Source organism: Lissotriton vulgaris, unplaced genomic scaffold, assembly GCF_964263255.1.
Source record: "Lissotriton vulgaris unplaced genomic scaffold, aLisVul1.2 SCAFFOLD_746, whole genome shotgun sequence".
Lineage (NCBI taxonomy): Eukaryota > Metazoa > Chordata > Amphibia > Caudata > Salamandridae > Lissotriton > Lissotriton vulgaris.
In genome coordinates, this window is record NW_028253106.1 from 359006 (window position 1) to 380203 (window position 21198).

Here is a 21198-nt window from a genome sequence, read left to right on the forward strand (position 1 = left end):
TTTTACATTCGCAACATTTTCCCAAATGTTTAGAGCCTCAAATTGTGTGGCTCTAGGTAGGAGTTTAATCTTGCATTTTTTTTACCAGATTCCCAAGTCTCCCTATATGGAAAGTGCCATGTAACGAACTGTAGATACCGGACTTTCTCAGTATACTGATGTCCTCACTGGAGCTATATACACGTACATGACCTTTTCTTTGGGCTGCAATATCTTTATTGCTTATAGACTTTGGAGTTATCAAAGATTCCCCATGTTTTCTTATTGTCAGTAAACACTAGAATCTCCCAATCCTCATACAAACCTCTCTAGCAACAAATTAATAGCTGGGCAGCATCTCCCGTTTTCCACCAATCTCTAAACGACCAGTGCAAAAATCAACCTATCCCATCGCAGCACCTTATGACACAGCATATAGCCAAAATTTAAATAAATTGAACTTAACTCATCTATATGAACTGGTCTGCCTTTCCTAAATGGAAAATAAATCATAGCTCAAGGATACAGGTTGTGCTTTTCGCAGTACCCACAATAGTACAACAGTGAACTCTCGACCTGTGGGAAATTGCGTCAACCCAGTATATTTAATCCTGTGCACCAAATAGTGAACAAATGCTGATCCAGTTTAATACATTCAGACATTTAATATTCTGTCCCTATCTTGATGTGACTGATGGCACTTCACAGTACAGACCTCAACCCTTTTATGCAACTCAGAATAACTGGATTGCAAGATCAGATTTCGATTACGTCACAGGTTTATATCACTACACTAATTGCATCAAGCATAAGCAAAATCGCCTGCTGTGCAAGCCCCCCGTTCCCATCTCGGATATGCCCTCGGAACTCAAAGAAAAACATCAACACTATCACCACTGTCTCTACAAGCCTACAAATCACATGACGTATATATTCACAATTCAACAAATTTGATACCAAACTCCCTCAAACTAGTCACAACATGCACAACTGTTTAGCTTCTCACCTTCTTTCTCACATGCATTGCCTTTCCCTATTGATACTACTTAAAAGACTTCAGGCACCCCGGGACAGCTTCGACATCTCCGTAGGGCCATCTTGAATAAGATGCAGATTGGATTAGGGTCAAATTTGAATCTCCGGGCAAAACCGGCGGAGCCATGAAGGTACAGGTCTTTGTCTTGAAGGTAAATTTACCTATAGAGGTCCAATCAGAACCATCCTCTGCTACCAGATTTTGCTATTGCGCCACAGCTCTTACCCTGTGCACAGCTAATGGCCCACAAGCAGTGTAATTCTGTATGTATTTTGATGCTTTCAGCTGAAACTATCTCAATGTTAAATGATTATTTCACTGACTGATGCATAGAACCCATTTGGTCCTACAAAACCGAAATATTGGAATGTCTTAAACCCTAAAAGTTTCTAGCTCTAGTCATGCAGCAATTGATTGAAATAGGCAAAATCAGTCATTAACACCTTCCGTGCGGCGCAGATTCTTCCCCGGTGCTGGACATTCCAGAACAGGGTGTGGTCGTGACGGAACCATTCCGTCATCAGCACAGCTCAACCGTGACTGATGACGGAATGGTTCCGTCACCAGCATCGAAGGGGTTAAAAATGCAAAGGTCATTTAATGTACAGAAGTAAATTAAAGAACTTAAAGTTGAGGTCAGTAAAGTATCAATCTAAAATGGGAAAGAAATCCAACACTGATTCAACTCCAAAGATCAATAGAGAAGCGCTCATGTTACATGTGCTAAAGAACACACTTGTATGGTATTGAATAAACGAATGCATACATTTAGTACAGTTGTACATGGTTTTCATGAACAGAATCAACCAGGATTAAGTTGACAGTTGCAGACTACATTTAGAAAACCCCTCCTAATTCTACAACACAGTGCTTCCCACAAACATCACCTATGCTGGAACACATTTTTTTTACATGTGAGAATCACCTGAGACAGCTAAGTATACAGCCTTGAATTACTACAAACGTCTTTATTTGGAGCAGCTTGTGAAGGTTGCTGTCCTTGTACATGAAGCACATTTGCATTTTTATTTCTCAGTAGAATAAAGTTTGAGTCTATCCATGTAGTGCAGAGAAGTCACACCAAGATAGTCGGGGCCTAAAATTTGTTAGCCAAAGTTAGTTTTTATTCATACAAAGCCTTAAAAATTAGAAAAAACACCTTATCACCCCTACAGGCAGAAATAAGCTTGTCGATTATAGATGAGATGACAGTACAATATGTTTAAAGTTGACACCTTTCACATCACTACACTCTTATGCAAATGTGTTCTATGTGATGGCATTAACATTTAAATGCAATTTTTCTTTTTCAAATGTGTAATCTTCAGTGTGGAGTGTGTCTGATCTTTGCTAGACAACTTGTTTCGTTTTTGTTGCTTTAAATCTAACCTGTAGAAGCTTGGTCAAACCTAGACTAGGCCTATTAGGTCTCGCCTATGATACTCTCTGTAATGGCTGCCGTTATGTATGACCAGAACATGTGTTTCATTAACTGATTGTCGTGAAATATGTATTTGCACTGGCAGCTTGCTAGTGTATCAAGTGACCCTTCCGCCTCACTTGAACCTCCCAGGACCTTTAACAAGTGTGGACGCATTCTCCTTTCCTTTATTCTATTTCTGATCATTCCCACCCGGTTCCCCTTCTACCTGTGTGCTGTACCACTATTCAGCTTCCTCCGCCTCACAAATAGAAGTGGTAAGTAGGGGCCAGATCCGACATCTCCAGGACGGCATACCCTCAAATGGCCAGGTGTAGTGAAGGAGTCTTTGTAGGAGTGGCCTACTGCAGGTAACGAGGAGAGAACGTGGTCTCACGGCTAGAGCTGCCGACTTCAGAGCTGGGAAACCAAGGTTCGAGACTCCACATCCTGTGATTGTGAGTAAATCACTTAATCTCCCCAGTGCCTACCAAAAAAAATGTTTTCTTGTGTAACGTAACTGGTGCTCATGCAAAGCGCTTCAACACCTCAAGTCCATGCTATATAAATCTGGAAAAAAGTGCATACCAAGCCGTGATCATCGGAATGGGCCACATTCAACCTTGGCCAGTGGTTTACTTCAAAGTCTTACAGGGTGTGTTCGTGTTAAGGGAGACACTTTAGTAATTCGATTCATTATGACTGTTGGCCATATTAATTTAATGTTGTCTTCCCTCTCCCCACCCAACCGCAGGTCTCTGTTCTGACGGCATGTTTAAGTGTGACGGAGTGAAATGCCTTCCAGAATCTTCTCTCTGCGACGGGACAGCGGACTGTGCAGATGGGCTGGACGAGCGCAGGACTTGCGGTGAGACTTCCTAACGGCAAACATTTGTGCGATCTACACGTGTAGCCTTGGGCAGTGTTTTTTTACTTTATTTGTATTTGCCTTTAAACACCCAACTAATGAACACGTGTATTTGTTTAATAAAACTTCCACGGTTTTCAAGAAGCTGCTATATTATAACTTAATCACTTAAGTAGTTTGTTTTTTATTGCGATAGTTGCATGTCTTCCAACTGAGCTTTTAGCACCAATATCTGGTTTTTTGTTTGTGCACCCATTATGAGACCTTGTATGTACTCCAAAGCTGTCACTGGTAATTATAGTCACATTTGCCCTTCATGGAACATTAATGTAAGTCTGGTACAAACAGCATATGTTAACCTGGTTTAGAGGGGGTCGCTTCGCTATAAAAACGAAGCTGGATACCAAAATCTGGTTTAAGCTTTAATGTGCCCCAAGCCTCCGCTGATGTTTTGCTAAGCTTGTTCTATGGCAGGGCCATAGGAATTATGCAATTTTGTGGCCGCAGCGTATTCCGAATAATTATGGATGAGTCACATAAAATTTGCAGATTATGCAGCAGATGATTAACAAAGGTTTCTAGTTCAAACGGTTCAAGTTACTAAAGACATGGCAAAACGTGTCCCTGTCCAGTGGAAAACCCATTGAAAATGTTGACTGAATCTTTCAGTTTTTTGCTGTATTTGAGTGTTAAAATGGTATTAAGGTGAAATATTTGCCCATAGTGGTACTGATGTAAAAATGACAAAGTAATGATATCAACACCTTTGCAGCATTATTTGCAGTTTCTTGCTGCATCCCTTATTTGGACCGCCCCTGCTGCATGATCCACGTGGCTTTGTACTAGGCAATTGAACAAAAATTGGCTATGCAAGTTTTTTCGCCCCCTGACCGGTTAACACTCCTATAGTAATTTCACAAGGCAGACTGCATGTAGCACACAGGGCTTGCACCTGGGAGGAGGGAGGGATGGGGGCAGGAGGAGATACTCTAGCAGTGCTCCATTGAAGTGACCGGCAGATCAAAGCCTCAACACCCATGCCCAAAAGCATCCAAAATGGAACATAAAATAATCTTGACACTGAGCAACATTAATTTCAAATGCTGAACATCCTTATGGCAATAAAAACTATTTCTCCAGTATTAGGGGTGTCTTTCATAGATTCACATGCTTAAATATTCCCTGTCGTCCAAGTGGGAGTCCCACGGTACATAAAATAGCATATATATATATATATATATATATATATATATATATATATATATATATATATATATATATATACACAAAAGGAATTATACTCACTCCACCAGGATGTCTATTTTTAGCAGGTTTATTTTAAGTGTACCATTGCAGCACACCTGTGCTGCAATGGTACGCAGTTAAAATAAACCTGCTAAAAATCGACATCCTGGTGGAGTGCGAGTAGAATTCCTTTTGGTGGTGAATTAATTACAGGGAAAGCCCTTCCCTGAAACTCGCACCAGCTGTGCAAAGTGTGCCCTCGGTAACGCGATTACTTTGGTGATTAATATATAGATATAGAGAGATAGAGATCATAATTATACATATAAAATGCAATACACATAAAATATAGAAATAGTTAAAAGTGCCAGGAACTAAAAGGCCCATAGAAGCCTTAAAGGGAGAATTCACTTTAGTAACATATCAGTGTCAATATAATAGTCCACATTCCATCCAATCAGTCAGCAGCACCCTCTACTTCTCCTCAGAAGCTCAAGCCCTCAGGTTTTCTACCGCACATCGTGTCAAGGGAGTCTCACTGAGCTCTGCTCAGTTTTCTTCTCATTTATTCAGGCCATGTTGTTCTTGTGGAAAGCTTCACCTTTTTCATGAGGATCCTCACAGCAAGTGCATTTAATGCCTTTACCCGGACCACGAGGTGAGGAACTGCACGTTTTGCAGGACTTTTTTTTCAAAAACTTTAAAAGATAGAGAGGCCTGTCTCCTGTGGCTACAGAAGTTGAAGACTTCGGATAATCCAGCTTCTGATATGGAGAGTGTATCTTCTTTCCATTCTAAGGCCGCTCTTAAACGTGGGTCAGACACAGATGCCTTCTTTCCTGAAGAGGAAAAAGCTTGTAGACGCTTCTAAAACTGTCTCCCCACGGGATCTGCCAGCCTCTACGCCTACGGGACCTGGTTCTCTGGCGTCGCAGTCCCAAACTGTGCCCTCGTCATCAAAAACTAGCGCCGGCTCGTAGACTAGCTCGTCGACGCGTCCGTTGACGACGAGATCCGTCAACGCTGTGATCACCATTACAATTTTACATGAAAAAAATGCCACCCACTGCTTATTTGAACCAGCTTTTAGTTATAAGCCACACATCTACTTGAGTTAGAAGTGTTTGGTATATTTATTTGTACCTTATATTCATCATATAGTCAAAATGTTCAAAGATTTACATGTCAGATAAAAAACACTACAAATATAACACATACATATATCAGTATGAACACAATTTTACAAATGAAACAATGAGACAAATCAACAAGTCAATATGTGCATGTACTATACACAACCAAGCGTTCACATCTAAGTACAGACTATTGAAAATTACAGTAACCAGTAATGAAAAACTTGTAATTGGGACAATAATGGACAAAATCACACATGAAAGGAGATATCACGACAATTGAATTATAATATTCATTACAAAACAATAGTTCCTGGTCGTGTTAATTATTTTTTGTAAATGAATATGATTTCTATCCCCTTCTGCAAGGAAGGGGATAGAAATCATATTCATTTACAAAAAATAATTAACACGACCAGGAACTATTGTTTTGTAATGAATATTATAATTCAATTGTCGTGATATCTCCTTTCATGTGTGATTTTGTCCATTATTGTCCCAATTACAAGTTTTTCATTACTGGTTACTGTAATTTTCAATAGTCTGTACTTAGATGTGAACGCTTGGTTGTGTATAGTACATGCACATATTGACTTGTTGATTTGTCTCTGTTTCATTTGTAAAATTGTGTTCATACTGATATATGTATGTGTTATATTTGTAGTGTTTTTTATCTGACATGTAAATCTTTGAACATTTTGACTATATGATGAATATAAGGTACAAATAAATATACCAAACACTTCTAACTCAAGTAGATGTGTGGCTTATAACTAAAAGCTGGTTCAAATAAGCAGTGGGTGGCATTTTTTTCATGTAAAATTGTGATTTCAGGTCCAGCCTTCCCACTTTAAGGACCGAACTCCTTCATACTAAAAAGTGATCACCATTACGGCGGCGTCTACCTCGTCGACGACGCTTCAAGAGGTGAGACCAATCTCCTCCATTATTAAGATCTCGGCGACCAAACCTGTCTCGTCGATGGATTTTGCTAAAAAGCATTAGTCGACAAAGACTACGTCGACGGTTCGATCCTAGTCGACGGTTCGCTCCTAGTCGACGGTTCGATCCTAGTCGACGGTTCGATCCTAGTCGACGGTTCGATCCTAGTCGACGGTTCGATCCTAGTCGACGGTTCGATCCTAGTCGACGGTTCGATCCTAGTCGACGGTTCGATTCGATCCTAGTCGACGGTTCGATTCGATCCTAGTCGACGGTTCGATTCGATCCTAGTCGACGGTTCGATTCGATCCTAGTCGACGGTTCGATTCGATCCTAGTCGACGGTTCGATCCTAGTCGACGGTTCGATTCGATCCTAGTCGACGGTTCGATTCGATGCTAGTCGACTCGATCCTCGCCGACTGAATCGATGACGACGACCTCCTCCTCATCGTCGGCGGAGCTGTCGACGGCACGAAAAGCTTCGACAATCTAAAGGAAAGACTAACTCCGTCGACTACTTCCAAATCTTCGTCGACACATGGTCCTGCTTTGCTACTTCCATCTACAATTCTCTGTGAGCTAGTAGACTGGATAGTATACAACACACCACTCACTCACAACTCCAATTACTTTTACAGTGGTGACGGCTTCTGTTATCAAACGCCCAGTTCCGCTGGACTTAAGTCCTATTAAACTATTTGAGTCTGCAGAAGAGAACTCTAATGATGCTTGTTATGTTGATGACTATTTTCGTCCTGCGTCCAGTCCATCAGAACTCTATATAAAATGGCAAGACTATGATGACGATGACCATGATGACTGGAGAACTCTTTCCTCTCCATGTCTATCAGTTTGATGCACCTCATGAAGTACCAATGACTCAAATACCGTTGTCTTTGGTGTCTAACCTCCAACACAAGCTGGATGATTACAATCGCAGATTCCCACCATCTGCCCCTAGTTCACCTGCTCATCAACCTTCGGATCCAGCGTCAGTATCTGCTGCAACGCAAAGGTCACCGGTTCGTCCACAGCCTGATACGGATAATGACTATGATGTGCACCAGGATGATGACGTCCTTGCGGATTGGGATAACTATAGAGCCCAGACAGTCTACTCCTCCGACATCACCCTTGGCTTTCCTGCCGGTGGACATTGGGAGTTTCCACAATCTGATGGTGCGTGCTGCCAAGCGTTTCCACTTAACCCTGGATGTTCAGCAACAAGATTGCTTCCTCTGATTTCAAAGACCAGCCTCAGAAGCAAGTTCATACCATCCCAATTCTTGACAAGAAATACAAGGCTCCCACAGACTCGCCAACATTCAAGTTCGCACCCTAAAGCGGATTCTATCATCACGCAGGCGGCACAGAAGAGGTTGCGTAATCCGTCAACTCCGTTGACTTCTCCTCCAAATCAGGAACGGTGCCGATTAGACTCCGGGAAGAAATTCACCACTATGGCTGCCACAACGGTCCGAGCGTCCAACTCCCTGGCCATCCTAGGTCATTATGACCGTCAAATGTGGTCCAAAATTGCAGCTTTGGTTGCCCAGCTTCCAGATTCCACCCGAGCCGAGGCCTAGGCAATTGAACAAGAAGGGGAGAAGATCTCCTCGGAGATTGATTGCGCTGTTGACATTTCCTCAACGGGCTTCAGACAACTTGCCGTTGCAGCGGTTTTAAAACTCCAAACGCTGGCTCAAATCCACAGCTTTTTGGCCTGAAGTACAGGCGAGGGTGCTTGACTTGCGATTTGATGGTGATTCCCTCTTTGGCAAGCATGTCGACAACGCCCTGGAATCCATAAAAAAGGACACTGATACTGCTAGTGCCTAGGAACCCTCCAATACCGGAAGCAGCCTTTTCGGGGAGCACGTGGCAGAGGCACCTTCAAATTTTCGTGGCTCCTCCCAGTATCGTTCCTATGGCGACAGCAAGCAGAGATACTTATCTGTCCCAAAATAGACTATCCGATTCAAGACCTTATTGGAGAGAGAATAACTACAGAGGTGGTACAACCTCTAAAAAGCAGTGACTTCCCCAGGACAAAGTGTTCTCCGGCTCTGAAAACTGGAGGTCGAATCTCCCAAAACTTCTACAATTGGTCACACAACTTCAGATCGTTGGGTCCTGGATGTCATCTTAAAGGGCCACGTTCTCGAATTGATCAAATTTCCGCCCACCCTCTGGCCTGCGCCAGCTCATTTGAAAGAGCTGTTGGCTCAAGTCAGAATCATGATACAGAAAGGGGCTGTCGAAGTGGTTCCTAGAGTACAACAGGGCAAGGGTTTTTATTCCCGCTTTTTTCTTATCAAGAAAAAAGTCGGAGTGTGGCACCCCTATCCTGAATCTCCGGGCCCTCAAGTTCATAAAGTCCCAAACATTTTGGATGCTGACCTTACTAGAAATTTTATAGTTTCTCAATCCCAGGAAGTTCCTCTCCACTATCGACCTCCAAGATGCATATTTTCATGTGCCAATACATCACAAACACAGAAAATATCTTTGCTTCAGTGTCGGATCGAGGCACTTCCAATTCAAAGTGTTGCCTTTCGGCCTTCTTTCAGCGCCGAGAGTTTTCACGAAGATCATGGCTCCGGTGGCAGCCTTCCTTCACTTGCAGGGCATTCAATTTTACCCTTACTTAGACGGTTGCCTGATAAAGGCTCAGACTTGTCTAGCAACAAGACAACACACTCGCCTGTCCGTTTTTCACACCTTGGGCCTTTCCGTCAATCACAAAGTCACATATCCGCCCATCACAGCAGAGTCTTTCTAGGAGCCTTAATAGATTCTAGTCTTGCAAAGGTGTTTGTCTCACAGGAGCGTCAAGCTCGCATAATCTAGATGGTCGCTCTTCTACGGTCAAAAAGGTCTGTTTCTTTCCGGATGTTGAAATCTTTTCTGGCATGGCCTCCTCTTGCATACATCTGATTCCACACTGCAGGCTTCATATGAGTCGTCCAAGGGGAGTTGGACAAACAATTAAATAAAAATCTCTGGGTCGTTCAACGACCAAGTCTACCTGACCCCCCGCATTCAGACGGCATTGGAATGGTGGGCTCACCTTCCAAACATCGCCGCCGGATGGCCATTTCAGGACACAGCTCCTACACTTACCCTCACAACGGACGCCTCCTTGGAGGGTTGGGGAGGCGCACCTAGACGGCCTGTCAGTCAAGGGCAAAAGGACTGCAGTACAATGCACATGGCACATAAATCGCCTGGAACTCTTGGCCATCTTCCTAACCCTAAAATCTCAGGATGCTGGTACAAGGACAGTCACTACTGGTGCATACAGACAACACCACCAGCATGCACTACCTCACCAAACGGAGGTACGAGGTCTCTTCTGCTTTCCAAGCAGGCACAACAAATCTGGGCATGGGCAATTCACCATCAAGTCCACCTGACCGCAGTTCACATGCGGGGTGTCCAACGCCCTTACCGACTTTCCAGATCACATACGGACAATCACGAGTGGGAACTCCATCAACCGACTCTGGAGTATGCATTACGCCAGTGGGGCCAACCACGGCTGGATCTGTTTGCGACTCCGACCAACCGCAAATGCCTATGCTTTGCAAGTTGGCATCCTTAGAGAATCGAGCGGGAATGCGTTTGCAATCAATTGGTTGAACAAATTTGTTTACGCTTTTCCTCCGCTCCCTCTGAATCCCCGCCTGCTGCGCAAGATGAGGCTTCAGCCCGGTCATTTCATACTGATTGCAGTCAGGTGGCCACGTCTTCCATGGTTTACGGATATCCTTCTATTTTCCCAGTGCGATCCGATCCTTCTTCGCCCCCTGCCTCACCTGCTCACCATGAACCAGGGACACATTTGCCATCCGGATCCAGCGTATCTCCAACTTCATGCCTGGAACCTGAGCACAATGAGTTCACACGTTTGAATATTGCTCTCGAGTGCAGGGAAGTGCTGGCTCATGCACGTGCTACTTCCAAAATTAAGACCTATCAATTGAAATGGAAGTGTTTTTTGTGTCTGTCGCAAAGAAGCCCTCGATCCGATGCACGCCAAGCCAGAACAAATCCTGCCTTTTTCCCTATCTCTGGCAAAGTCAGGACTCTCATTACACTCAGTCTTTCTGGCAGAGATTTCTCGCTTTCGTCATGATGGTTCCACATCCCTGTATTCATCTCTGATCATCCAGCAGCTCTTCAGGGGCCTATTCCGGATGTTTCCGCCCATACGTAGTCTGCCGCCTGCCTGGCGCCTGAATCAGGTTTTATCACAGCTCCTCCTACCTCCTTTTGAGCCCATCCATTCAGCAGACTTAAAATTCCTCACGTGGAAGGTTGCTCTTCTACTCGCTCTTACATCCTCTAGGTGAGTAAGTGACATTCAAGCATTCACCATTCAACCTCCATTTCTTCAATTTTCTAGGGATGCTGTTTCTTTACGTACAAATCCAAAATGTATCCCTAAGGTTCCTACTGATTTCCATCTTAATGAGCCTGTCATTCTCAGGACTTTCTTCCCAAATCCTCAGTCTCCCGCTGAGTGTTCTCTTCATTCTTTGGACTTAAAACGCTGCCTTAAATTCTATATTCAGCGCACCACTCCTTTTCAAAAATCAGACCAGCTCTTTGTGGCCTACGGCCGAATACGCAAAGTACAGCCAGTCACTAAACAATCCATTACTAGATGGAGTTCTTCTGCCATAAACGGGCTGGCAAGTCTCTCTGCTCCGGTGCGAGTACACTCTACGAGGGCTGTTGCATCATCTACCGCCCTCTTTGCTGGAGTGCCTCTGCATCAGATCTGCAGGGCTGCGACGTGGTCTAGCAGACACTCGTTCACGAGGCACTACTGTCTGGAGTCAACTGACGCTGCAGACGCTGCTGTGGGTCAAGCGGTGCTACGAAATCTTTTCAACTAAGGTGAGCCTCTGTTGCTTCCCGCCTCTTGTCATAAAAGGCTTTGCCATATGTTTACATATATGCAATGTTCATAAGTGCACTAAATCTTACTTATTTTGGTGTTAAACTGCCTTTTATGACTCATGTATTGGTTTACTGCTTTCTATTCTTATTCAAGCATGTGAATTTAAGAAAGACACCCCTAATACTGGAGAAGAACATTTGTTACTTACCTGTAAACTGTGGTTCTCCGGTATTGGTGTCTTTCATAGATTCACATGCGACCCACCCTTCCTCCCCTCAGAGGCTCTCTTCTCCTCATGCACTATTGCTCTCTTTGGTGCTACGAAAATCTGAGGGCTTGAGCTTCAGAGGAGAAGGTTCTAGAGGGTGCTGCTACCTGATTGGCTGGAATGTGGACTATTATGACACTGCTAGGTTACTAAAGTGAATTCCCCCTTTAAGGCTTCTATGGGCCTTTTTAGTTCTATGCTACTTTTAACTTTATTTCTATATTTTATATGTATTAAATTTTATATGTATAATTATGATATTTTACTATGTGTGTATATGTGTATATATGTATATATATACACTGATATTTTATGTACTGTGGGACTCTCACTTCGGGGAATATTCAAGCATGTGAATCTATGAAAGACACCAATACTGGAGAACCACAGTTTACAGGTAAGTAAAAAATGTTCTTTGGGTTGAGGGAGGCGTGCAACTCTTGTACCTCCTGATTCAATTAACCGATCTTACTGGACTTGGAAATGCTCTTGGTTGGTGCAGCTCCAAGGGGACTGGAGGGTGGAGTAGGGAGAGGAGTTGTTAGTGGATAGGCAGGGATTTTTCACGCACAATTGAGCATGGGTCGGGTTCAGGGACGAGGTTTGTCCTGGTCGAAAGTTTGTTCAGACGTAAAAAAATGTCTGGAGAAAAGTTGTCATCAATGGGGCATGCATCTCACTGTACGGGAGCACTGCATAGCTTTCTACAGGGGAGCTATAAACCCGCCAGGTTGCACTAGACACCGCCTGAAAGGCATAGTTAGCTTGGGCAGTAAAATTACATCTTCCTAAGTGTCCTTTTCAAAATACTGATATAAATCTGGCTTTACCATGAAGTTCAGGGTTAAATTGCTAATAAAATGAGTCTTTGAATTATTTGTCTAGCTTCTCAAACAAATTAAGTATTATAAGGTGTTTAATGTAAGTCAGTGGGTTCCATTTGGAGAGCAAGCCTTGCTACAGCGAAAATCAACTTTGCAGGGTTTTCACTGCCAAGACAAGTAAAACTTTCAATATACGTTTCCCACTTTTCAAATCCCTGTGGGCATTTAAGGCCTACCTTGGGGGTGGCTTAGATGTATTAAAATTGGACGGATTAGGCCTGGCAATGTTTATTTTGCAAGGTTGAAATGGAAGTTTTGAACTGCTCGCTTATTCTGCCGTGGTAGGTCCGAGATGTGTTTACAGTGCTACCTTAGTGAGTGGCATGATGAGTGCTGCTGCCTACTTGTAACATATAATTTACAGGCCCTGTTTGCAATTCCATATATTAGGGACTTCTAAGCAAATTAAATGTGCCATTGAGGTATAAGCCAATTTTATGTTTAAAAGTGGAAGCACAAGCACTGTACCACTGGTTAGCAGGAGTAAAGTGAGCAGAGTTCAATGACAAACAAAAACTGTTTCGGCTAAAGACTAATCTGGGGGAATACTGCAAAAATTAGTTTACAACTAGTCGTATTGAAAAGTTGAAAATAAATGTGCATTACAAAAAGTGAGACTTGAAGCTGTGAAGCAGTTGGTACAATCTGATGTATTATATTGCTATTGAACCTAAACTTGGAAATGCACACCAGAACACCATGAAAAGTGTAATGACGGCAAACTGGCTCATGGTAGTATATACATTAACTGAATCATACATGAAAGTAACGTTTTTGTACCCATTTCAGGTAGTAACTCCTGCCTATCTCTCAATGCTACCTGTCAAATTTGGAGAGAGTGAAGAGGGGACTCCTTCTGGTTGGATAGACGTCCTCCAACTATTTATAGGCCCAAGGTCTAAACAGGAGCATGATTGCATAAATAACGTGCCCTATTACTAAACTGCCTAGCAGAGTACTAAATAAACAAACTAAACGGCAAAATGAACAGACAATGCGGAGTGTGGACCCGATGGTAAAGAACACTATGGAACACTTGCTATTGTTAAAGCAGTCAATTAGCTGAAACTGCAGCTAGACTTGGGCTCATTATGCAGCTCATTTACTTTTATTTTCATCTAGACTTCACTCCTGTACTCCAGGGTGCTGCATTTATAACCTGGAGCAAAGGCAACTAGTGAACTTTGGAATAAGAGTTGATCATCCAATAATCAAGCCGCTGGGATTATAAGATTCTGCGACCACTGCTTTTTTGCAGAATTATGGATTTGCCTCATTCGCCACATAATCGATCTACTGCAAAATCTGCAGATTTAAAAGTTTCTAGCGCAAATGGATCAAGTTACTAAAAATATAGCAACGCCTGTTGATGTGCAAGAGAAGCCACTTCGCAAAGGTTGACTTCACCTTTCAGTCGCATATTGCGATGTTAGGATATTAAACTAGTGCAAACAGTGGCGGCTGGTGACATTTGAAAGTGGCAGGGTGTGGCGCGTGAACCCGACCCCCCCCCTGAAAAAATTGAAAATCGAGTGGACATGGTTAGTGACTGCATATGGTGCATTTTCAAGCAAAAATAATCAACTTAAGTTGCTGGTGCTAAGAACTGTGAGATGCATGAGCGAGCTACAAACCTACGGAGTTACTTAAACAAAATGAGAAGTGCTCAAACCAACCAGGTGTATGGATAATGTCCTGACATGTATGCTGCAAAAATATCACACACTCTCTAATACTACGCAGACCTCCAAGTTTACGCTACTTAAAAAACATCTTCTTGGTTGAGTTTTATTTAAATTCATATGAGTTTAACACCCAAAAACACTCCACTATTCACTATGGTCCTTGGTAAAAACCACTAAACCAGTAATGTCTTCTGTCTTTGAACACATTATACGGTCTGATGCTGTTAAACCACCATCATAAAGGAAAGCGCAGACAAGTTCATAACATGAAACAAATTGAGCGCTCTCCATGCGTTTATTTGAAGCACTGCCTCAGAATTCTAAACCATGCGTCAAAAATAAAAGCAGTTTAAAAAGCCAGTTTACACAAAGGCTGTAAGATGCAGTCTGGTGCCTTTCCATCTTTCCTGAGTCGTTGCCGAGATGGAGCCGTCCCAAGAACTTGCCTTGTTGGTTGTTTCTGCGGCATGCTGGCAGGCCGTGCCTCCTTCTACAGGCATGACTCCCTCGGGGATACTGCCCTGCAGCCCCAAACGTCACCACAACACATGACATGAGGGAGCGAGCAGCCGCAGGAAGGTAAACACCTGGCTCCCTCCCAACACATGTAAACACGCCACCAGAAAGGCTCTGCAGCCGCAAACCACGTACTCTGAGAAAAACAGTCTCTCTATAAGATCCGGAGGAGCAGGCTGCAGCCAGGGGCTCGGTGGCGACACTAAGTGCACCTGGCAAAAGGGCTTCTTAGTACTGCATTTTTAGGAAACATGTTAGCCAATTTTGGAGCTTGAACCTACCCAAAACGGTGAGTAATCGCTGGGCAAGTAATACAAGTGCATCAGTCGCGGCCGGCATTACATGTGGGGAGTGGAGGGGGCGGAGTGGGGGGTATCGAAGCAGGATAAATAACCTAAATAAAATAATTCAAAAGTCAAACTTACCTTCTTCCCGCCTTCAAGTTCCGACTCCCAGACTCCACAATCCCGCCGACGCCGTCCTGTTCTTTTGAATTCCGAGTCTTCACCCAGGAAGGCTGCAGGCAGGCAGCCACCCTCCCCTTCCACAGCGCTGTGATTGGTTCAGCCGGCTGCCCCAACACCACATCATTTTTCTGTATGCTGCAGCATACAGAGAACAGGGAGAGTGGGAGGGGTTACTCGAGGGCAGGGGGGAGCGGCTTGCCCGCTGTTATTAATAAAGTTAATACTGTCTGTTTGGACAGCCTCTCAGGCTACCCAAACGGACAGTATTAACAACAGTGGGAAAGCCACTCCCCCCTGCCCTCGAGTAACGCCGCCCACTCTCTCAACCAGGAACTTCTGCTTTCTCGCTGTGCCAGAAGGCAGAAACAAATGTTAGTTCTCTACTATTTGTTTCTGCCTTCTCGCACGGCGAGAAAGCATGTAAAAATGACAAAATAATGAACTGATACTATCACAAAATATGCCGTATACTTTGAATTTTATTGCCAATTCATTTAGTAAATTCTGCCGCATTTAGTCCTCCTTTGCCACATGATTGCAGGTCCTTGCCATAGCAAATAAACTGTTGGTGCCTGCAATTTTAATTTGGAAAACTGCAAATGATAATGCCCTTCCTTTCCACCGAAAGTTGTAATAAGACTCCTTTGACGATGATTAGCTCCAGAAACGATCAGTGTAATGCAGACTATTCGGGGCTTAAATCCCCTTCAGGGAAAAAGGCAAGCAGGCTGGCCTGGAGTGAAATCTGTCACTCCACGAACAGTCAAACCAGGCAATAATCTTTTACAGACTTCAGCTGGTAAATAAAGCGAGGCATGTTCAGACTACCTTCTTTAGGCACAAGTCTCTCTCTTTACTATCGAGGCAGAGAATTGCACTCTGCTGTAGGAAATATAGTGGTGGCCTCCTTGTTTAAAAGGACAATGGATAGCGTTTTTTTCAGTTCTGGTTCAATCCTTGTGTAACTCTCCCTGTCCATACTTGGAGAGCCATTTTCAGACCTCATTTAGGGGAACCCTCAGGGTATATAAAAACTGCTGGGCTGGGGTATGGGCTATTGGCTCGATCTATTCTAGTAGCACTCTGCAAACAAGCCAAAGTACTTGTTTCACACTTGGCTCCCAGGGTAGTGAGGTATACCAGTCGTAGGCTCTTCTGGGACTTTGTTGGGGCATGGGGTAGGAGAGAATACCGAGCTCAACCATAGTAATCCATTGTGCGACTCCGTGCTGCTCTCATTAAAAGTAGTTTTTTTACTAACTCAGCAAAAAGTAATACCACACTGTTCGGGGCTTAGCTATTGGTTTGTGATACAACCTACTATTCCCTGTTTAACATTTGCACCCACTATTGCTTACTACCCCCATTCTGTGAACTGTTTGAGTCTGACTAATGCTCTATGCGTAGGCATAGATTAGACACAGGTGTAGTACAATCCGTTCCTACCACGCAGAGTATTTTTTATTTCAGTTAGATAGTTTGTAGCCAAAATGGGGTTGTTTATGTAACATTCAATGTTTCCGCTGCAGAACTGTGGACCTAGTTCAGTCCTTCACTCTACTGTATTTGCTTGGGGTAGGCAACACCAGGTCTTCAAGTATTCCAGAGGTGCCAGACAGCACATGGTTACTTCCTGGGTGTGATTTGCCTGCATGCGGTGGGCTGCAGGCAGGATAAGATGGGATACTGATCCCCTCACAGCATGGGTATGCTCCTGCTTTATCGAGAGCAGTCCATAACATAGGCTGTTCCTATGCTGGCACCACAGCCGGCTGCTTCTGGACTGTCTCCTTGCTGGGCCATCCCCATTCCTTACCTTACTGAGCAGTCTGGCAGCCTTGGGCAGAGCTTCAGCTTCTCCAACAAGTTGTGCATACTTCAGTTAACACCCCCTCACCTCTAGGCTTGCGGAGTACTGTACAGGGCACTCTTGGTCATGAAGTTGGAACTGTAACAAAGTTAGAGGTTGGGCTCCCACTTGTACAGTCCTTTCCTAGACAGGCTATGGATCCAGTGTCTGAAGTTTCAGAGCTCGTTTGTGGAACAGTCAAAGATGTTTGAAAGAGAATCGCCCAAAACGCAGCCTTAGTGCTAGTTGTTGGCTCTTATAGCTGGTAGCAATGGAACTGTCCAGAAGGAGTATATAGAACAAGGGAACAGATCTGTGCACCTGGTTGTAGTCTGCTTTCCTAAAGTAATTGGACCAAGTGGTAGGCTCAGCCAAGAAGCAGTCTTTGCGTACTATCTTCCAAATGGTAGTGCTCTGGAAGAAATAAACGGCAGCCATTTGCTAACAAGGTCCTCACTGAATTTCTAAAGGCAGCGTTGTCTAGACTCAACTTGAGTGTATTGATGTCCAGACACAGGAATGCAGTCATACACTTCCACTATATGAAGATATATCCCACTCCTAATTGTCCTATGCTGAACCTTGGGCCGTCCAAAATGGATCCCAGCACTAACATACCAGACACATCTCTACCAACTTACTTGTACTAAATACTGGTTTTGCAGTTAGATTTGCACCATGCAGATCTTTGGTACAAACTTAAATACAAGCTACACTCAAGCAGACATACCTTAGTCCCGGACTGAGGCATGACTCACCAAATCCAAAGTATATTAAAGTGAAGCACATTAGGTTTCAGTGATGACCAAGAGTATCAGATTTGCAAACCATAAAGGTTTATTAGCAGAATAGTAAAGTTACAAACTCAAATCATTTAATGTGGTTGAAATTCAGTAGTCCATGCATGAATGACAGTAGAATTTGCTTTGAAATAGCAAATGCAAAGACAAGTTGTTTAAAGTTGTCATAAAGCAAATCGTGCAAGCTCCGCTTCCCATAAAGGGTAGTGCCCTATTATGCGAAGCTAGGAAAATTCCGGAAATTTTAGAGGGAATTCAGGCAGGGGGTGTCGACAAGTAAAGCCTGTAAAGGCAGAATCAAAGTCTTAAGTGCAAATAGATTTGCCCAGTAGTAACTCTTCGGGCAGGAGCAAAGAAGCATCTCCTCAGTGAAAAGGGCATCTGAATCTAAAAAACTCAGCAACGCACAATTAAAATATAGATCTCAGGTGAAAACTCTCTACGGTTCCCCCTGAACAGTACCAATATAGCTCCAACATTTTCATGGGCTGGTTTTAGTCATTTTCCCAACCATTGCGCGTTGGAACCCTGCTGCACAATCTTGGAGATCTCATAGCAGAAAGATACAAAGCGGTCAGCATGTTCTTTGTGCAGGTGCAGCAGTTCAATATTCAGCTCTCCATGGAACACCTACAAAAAGTTAATCCATGAAATACATTTCATTAAAACCGGTCTGATACAACTGGACTTCTGAAATAAGAGGGGGGAGGGAAAAAACCGAATACAGACCTTTTAATTTTGACATGAGTCAAACTGAGGCCTACATCAGTTAAGATCTACATGAATGTAAGAATCGCTATATATTTGTGCATGCGGTGCAGATTAGTGTAAATCTTACACAAAGCATAATATGGTGACAGTAATTGCCCCTTACTGAACATACACAAACTTGTCATACCAAGAGTGTCAGCACAAGGTTCAGGGGTTCACATAATAGTGGAACTTTACACAAAATGGTATGCTGCTATCACCACTAAGTGATTCACCTAGGCCATGGGCAGTGGCCCTACACATAGTGATTTGTATACGTGTTCCTCCCAGTCATTGAGTAGGTTCTGAATCTCAACTTACCTGGGACAGGCTTGGGCCCACTGCTCTCCTGATAGTTTACCTTAACGTTGATGCCAAAAAAGTTGGTAGAGGACTTTCACATACATTCAGGTCCTTTACCTCAGGAGGCCATGTCCCTCGCAGCAGCCATTTATATTTTGTAACAAGCCACAATATCTCCAGAACATCCCATAGCTCCCCATTGTTTTCTAGCACAGACAATCTGGGTGGATATGCCCATTAGAATTTTTGAGTTCTTTTGAGTTATCGGACCGGTTCAGAGATGGTGAAATAAAATGGTTCTTTTAGTACTATACATATTTTATTTAGCTGGTCCAACTAAAGACTAGGCGTCAACACAATCACATCTGGAAAGATATATTTGCACTAGGTGTATCCTACATAATGCACTAGCAGGCCTACCTCATGTAACACTGAACTACAGATGTTCTGAGCTCATCTGGGTTCTTCTGAAAAGTGCAGGTCTGTGGAGGATCTTATGCACATAGGCAGCCCACACACTTTTTTTGTGGAAAGTTAAGTACATGAGTATACGGTCAATAGCAGTGCAGCAATGTTTTTTGGAAGCTACGATGGGAAACACTGCTGTTGGAATAGATTCTAAGAACATCAGACCAGGAGCTCAGTGGAAAAGGTCTCATACTTCCCTTGGAGTACAGGAATTAGTACATTGTAGCAATAAAAAAATAACATTCATTTTTCAAAGATGTATCTTCAAATAGCGATTGCTTAGGTACTTTGTATCTCAAATTGACAGTTTTTTTGTCTGCAAGATTGAGATTACTCTAACTGCGGGACCCAACAGTAATAAAGCCCAGGCAAGAGAGCTGAGGAGTTTAGCAATTTTCTGGTCTGGATTGACATTTTGGTGCTATGGGGAGAAGAATTGCTGCAATTGTTGAATCCCAGATTGTGTTCTACACAGATGGGATAGATGGATTTTCAGTATTCTATTTAAGACTCTTCCGTCCACATTACTTTTTAATTATACAAGAGAAAATGCCCATAGGTATGTACAGAAAAGACTAAGGAAAATAAAAGCTAATGGTGAATTACATAAATTCATCTCGGCTACTGCTAATTATTCTGTTCCACAATCCAGTCCATTGTTTTCCCCACAATGCCCCCTCAAACCAGTACCAGCCATATGCAAATCTGCCTTTGTCCTGATGGAACAGGACCAGTTTGGCTGAAATGCCAAGGCCTCTCTGAAAGGGAAACACAAGTTCCTCCTGACTGATTTCTGTCTACTTGCACCTACTCAGGAAGGTGATCAGCAGCTCCTAACATTTTACCATCTAATTACCAGTCTATTTTAGAAACCACTATTATGCTGGTTTCTTTCCAAATGGTCAGCCTCCAGAAAACTGACACTTGATTTTATCTATCATGAACAACATAGGGGTGTGGGGCATGCATATTCTCTTTATCCTGAAGCTTGCAGAAGAATTTAAGACTGCACATTGAGAGGTAGGGATATAGATGCAATTCATTTTTATTTCTCCTTTATCTGGTAATATTACCGTGTGAACAGCTACTTTGCTCCGCTTAAGCTAGAGTTTTAAGTCTTCACTCCGATTCTCATTTTTCTGATGCTGTATTGCAGCGAATGGATTATAGGAAATAGTACAATCTAGCGAATGTCAAAATGGATTTTACAACTCAGATGTCATCAAAAGGACAGTTTGACACGTTTTTTTTTTTAACTCTGTGCCCCCTTGAAAACTTGAATCAGTGTCTTCCTCCCCTTTAAACTGTATCGGCACTTTAAAATTGGCAGATTCCCAAAACACAAATTACTTGAATTGAAGGGCCTGGTTTAAATTTCCAGCTAATGGATAGCATTTTGATTCGATCCAATGCTAGATCATAGGCGTACAGCCCAGTGAATGTGCTTTTGAATCAGTCCCTCTCATCAGTTTGTTTTAACACGAGTCAGATTGGGCATTGTTCACCACCTGGTTGCTTTTCCAAACACAAGAACCAGTTCAGACATACCCTGTCCGTGTGACAATATTTCCCGGCAGAGTAGTTGCCATTTCTTACTTTTCTGTAAATTTTTTCATTTTTTCAGGTTAAAATACCTTAAGCCAATTTTTATTAAATACAATATTCGTACTACACA

The 21198-nt window shown here is 43.1% G+C and overlaps 1 protein-coding gene across 1 annotated transcript in view; it reads left to right on the forward strand.

The window, feature by feature from the left end:
- The window catches only part of LOC147661164 (prolow-density lipoprotein receptor-related protein 1-like), an 887002-nt gene that overhangs the window by 334689 nt on the left and 531115 nt on the right, over positions 1-21198 (forward strand). The window contains exon 5 of the mRNA XM_086951270.1: positions 3190-3303. Within this exon, the coding sequence (XP_086807396.1) occupies positions 3190-3303 (114 nt within the window). The remainder of the gene's footprint in view (positions 1-3189; positions 3304-21198) is intronic.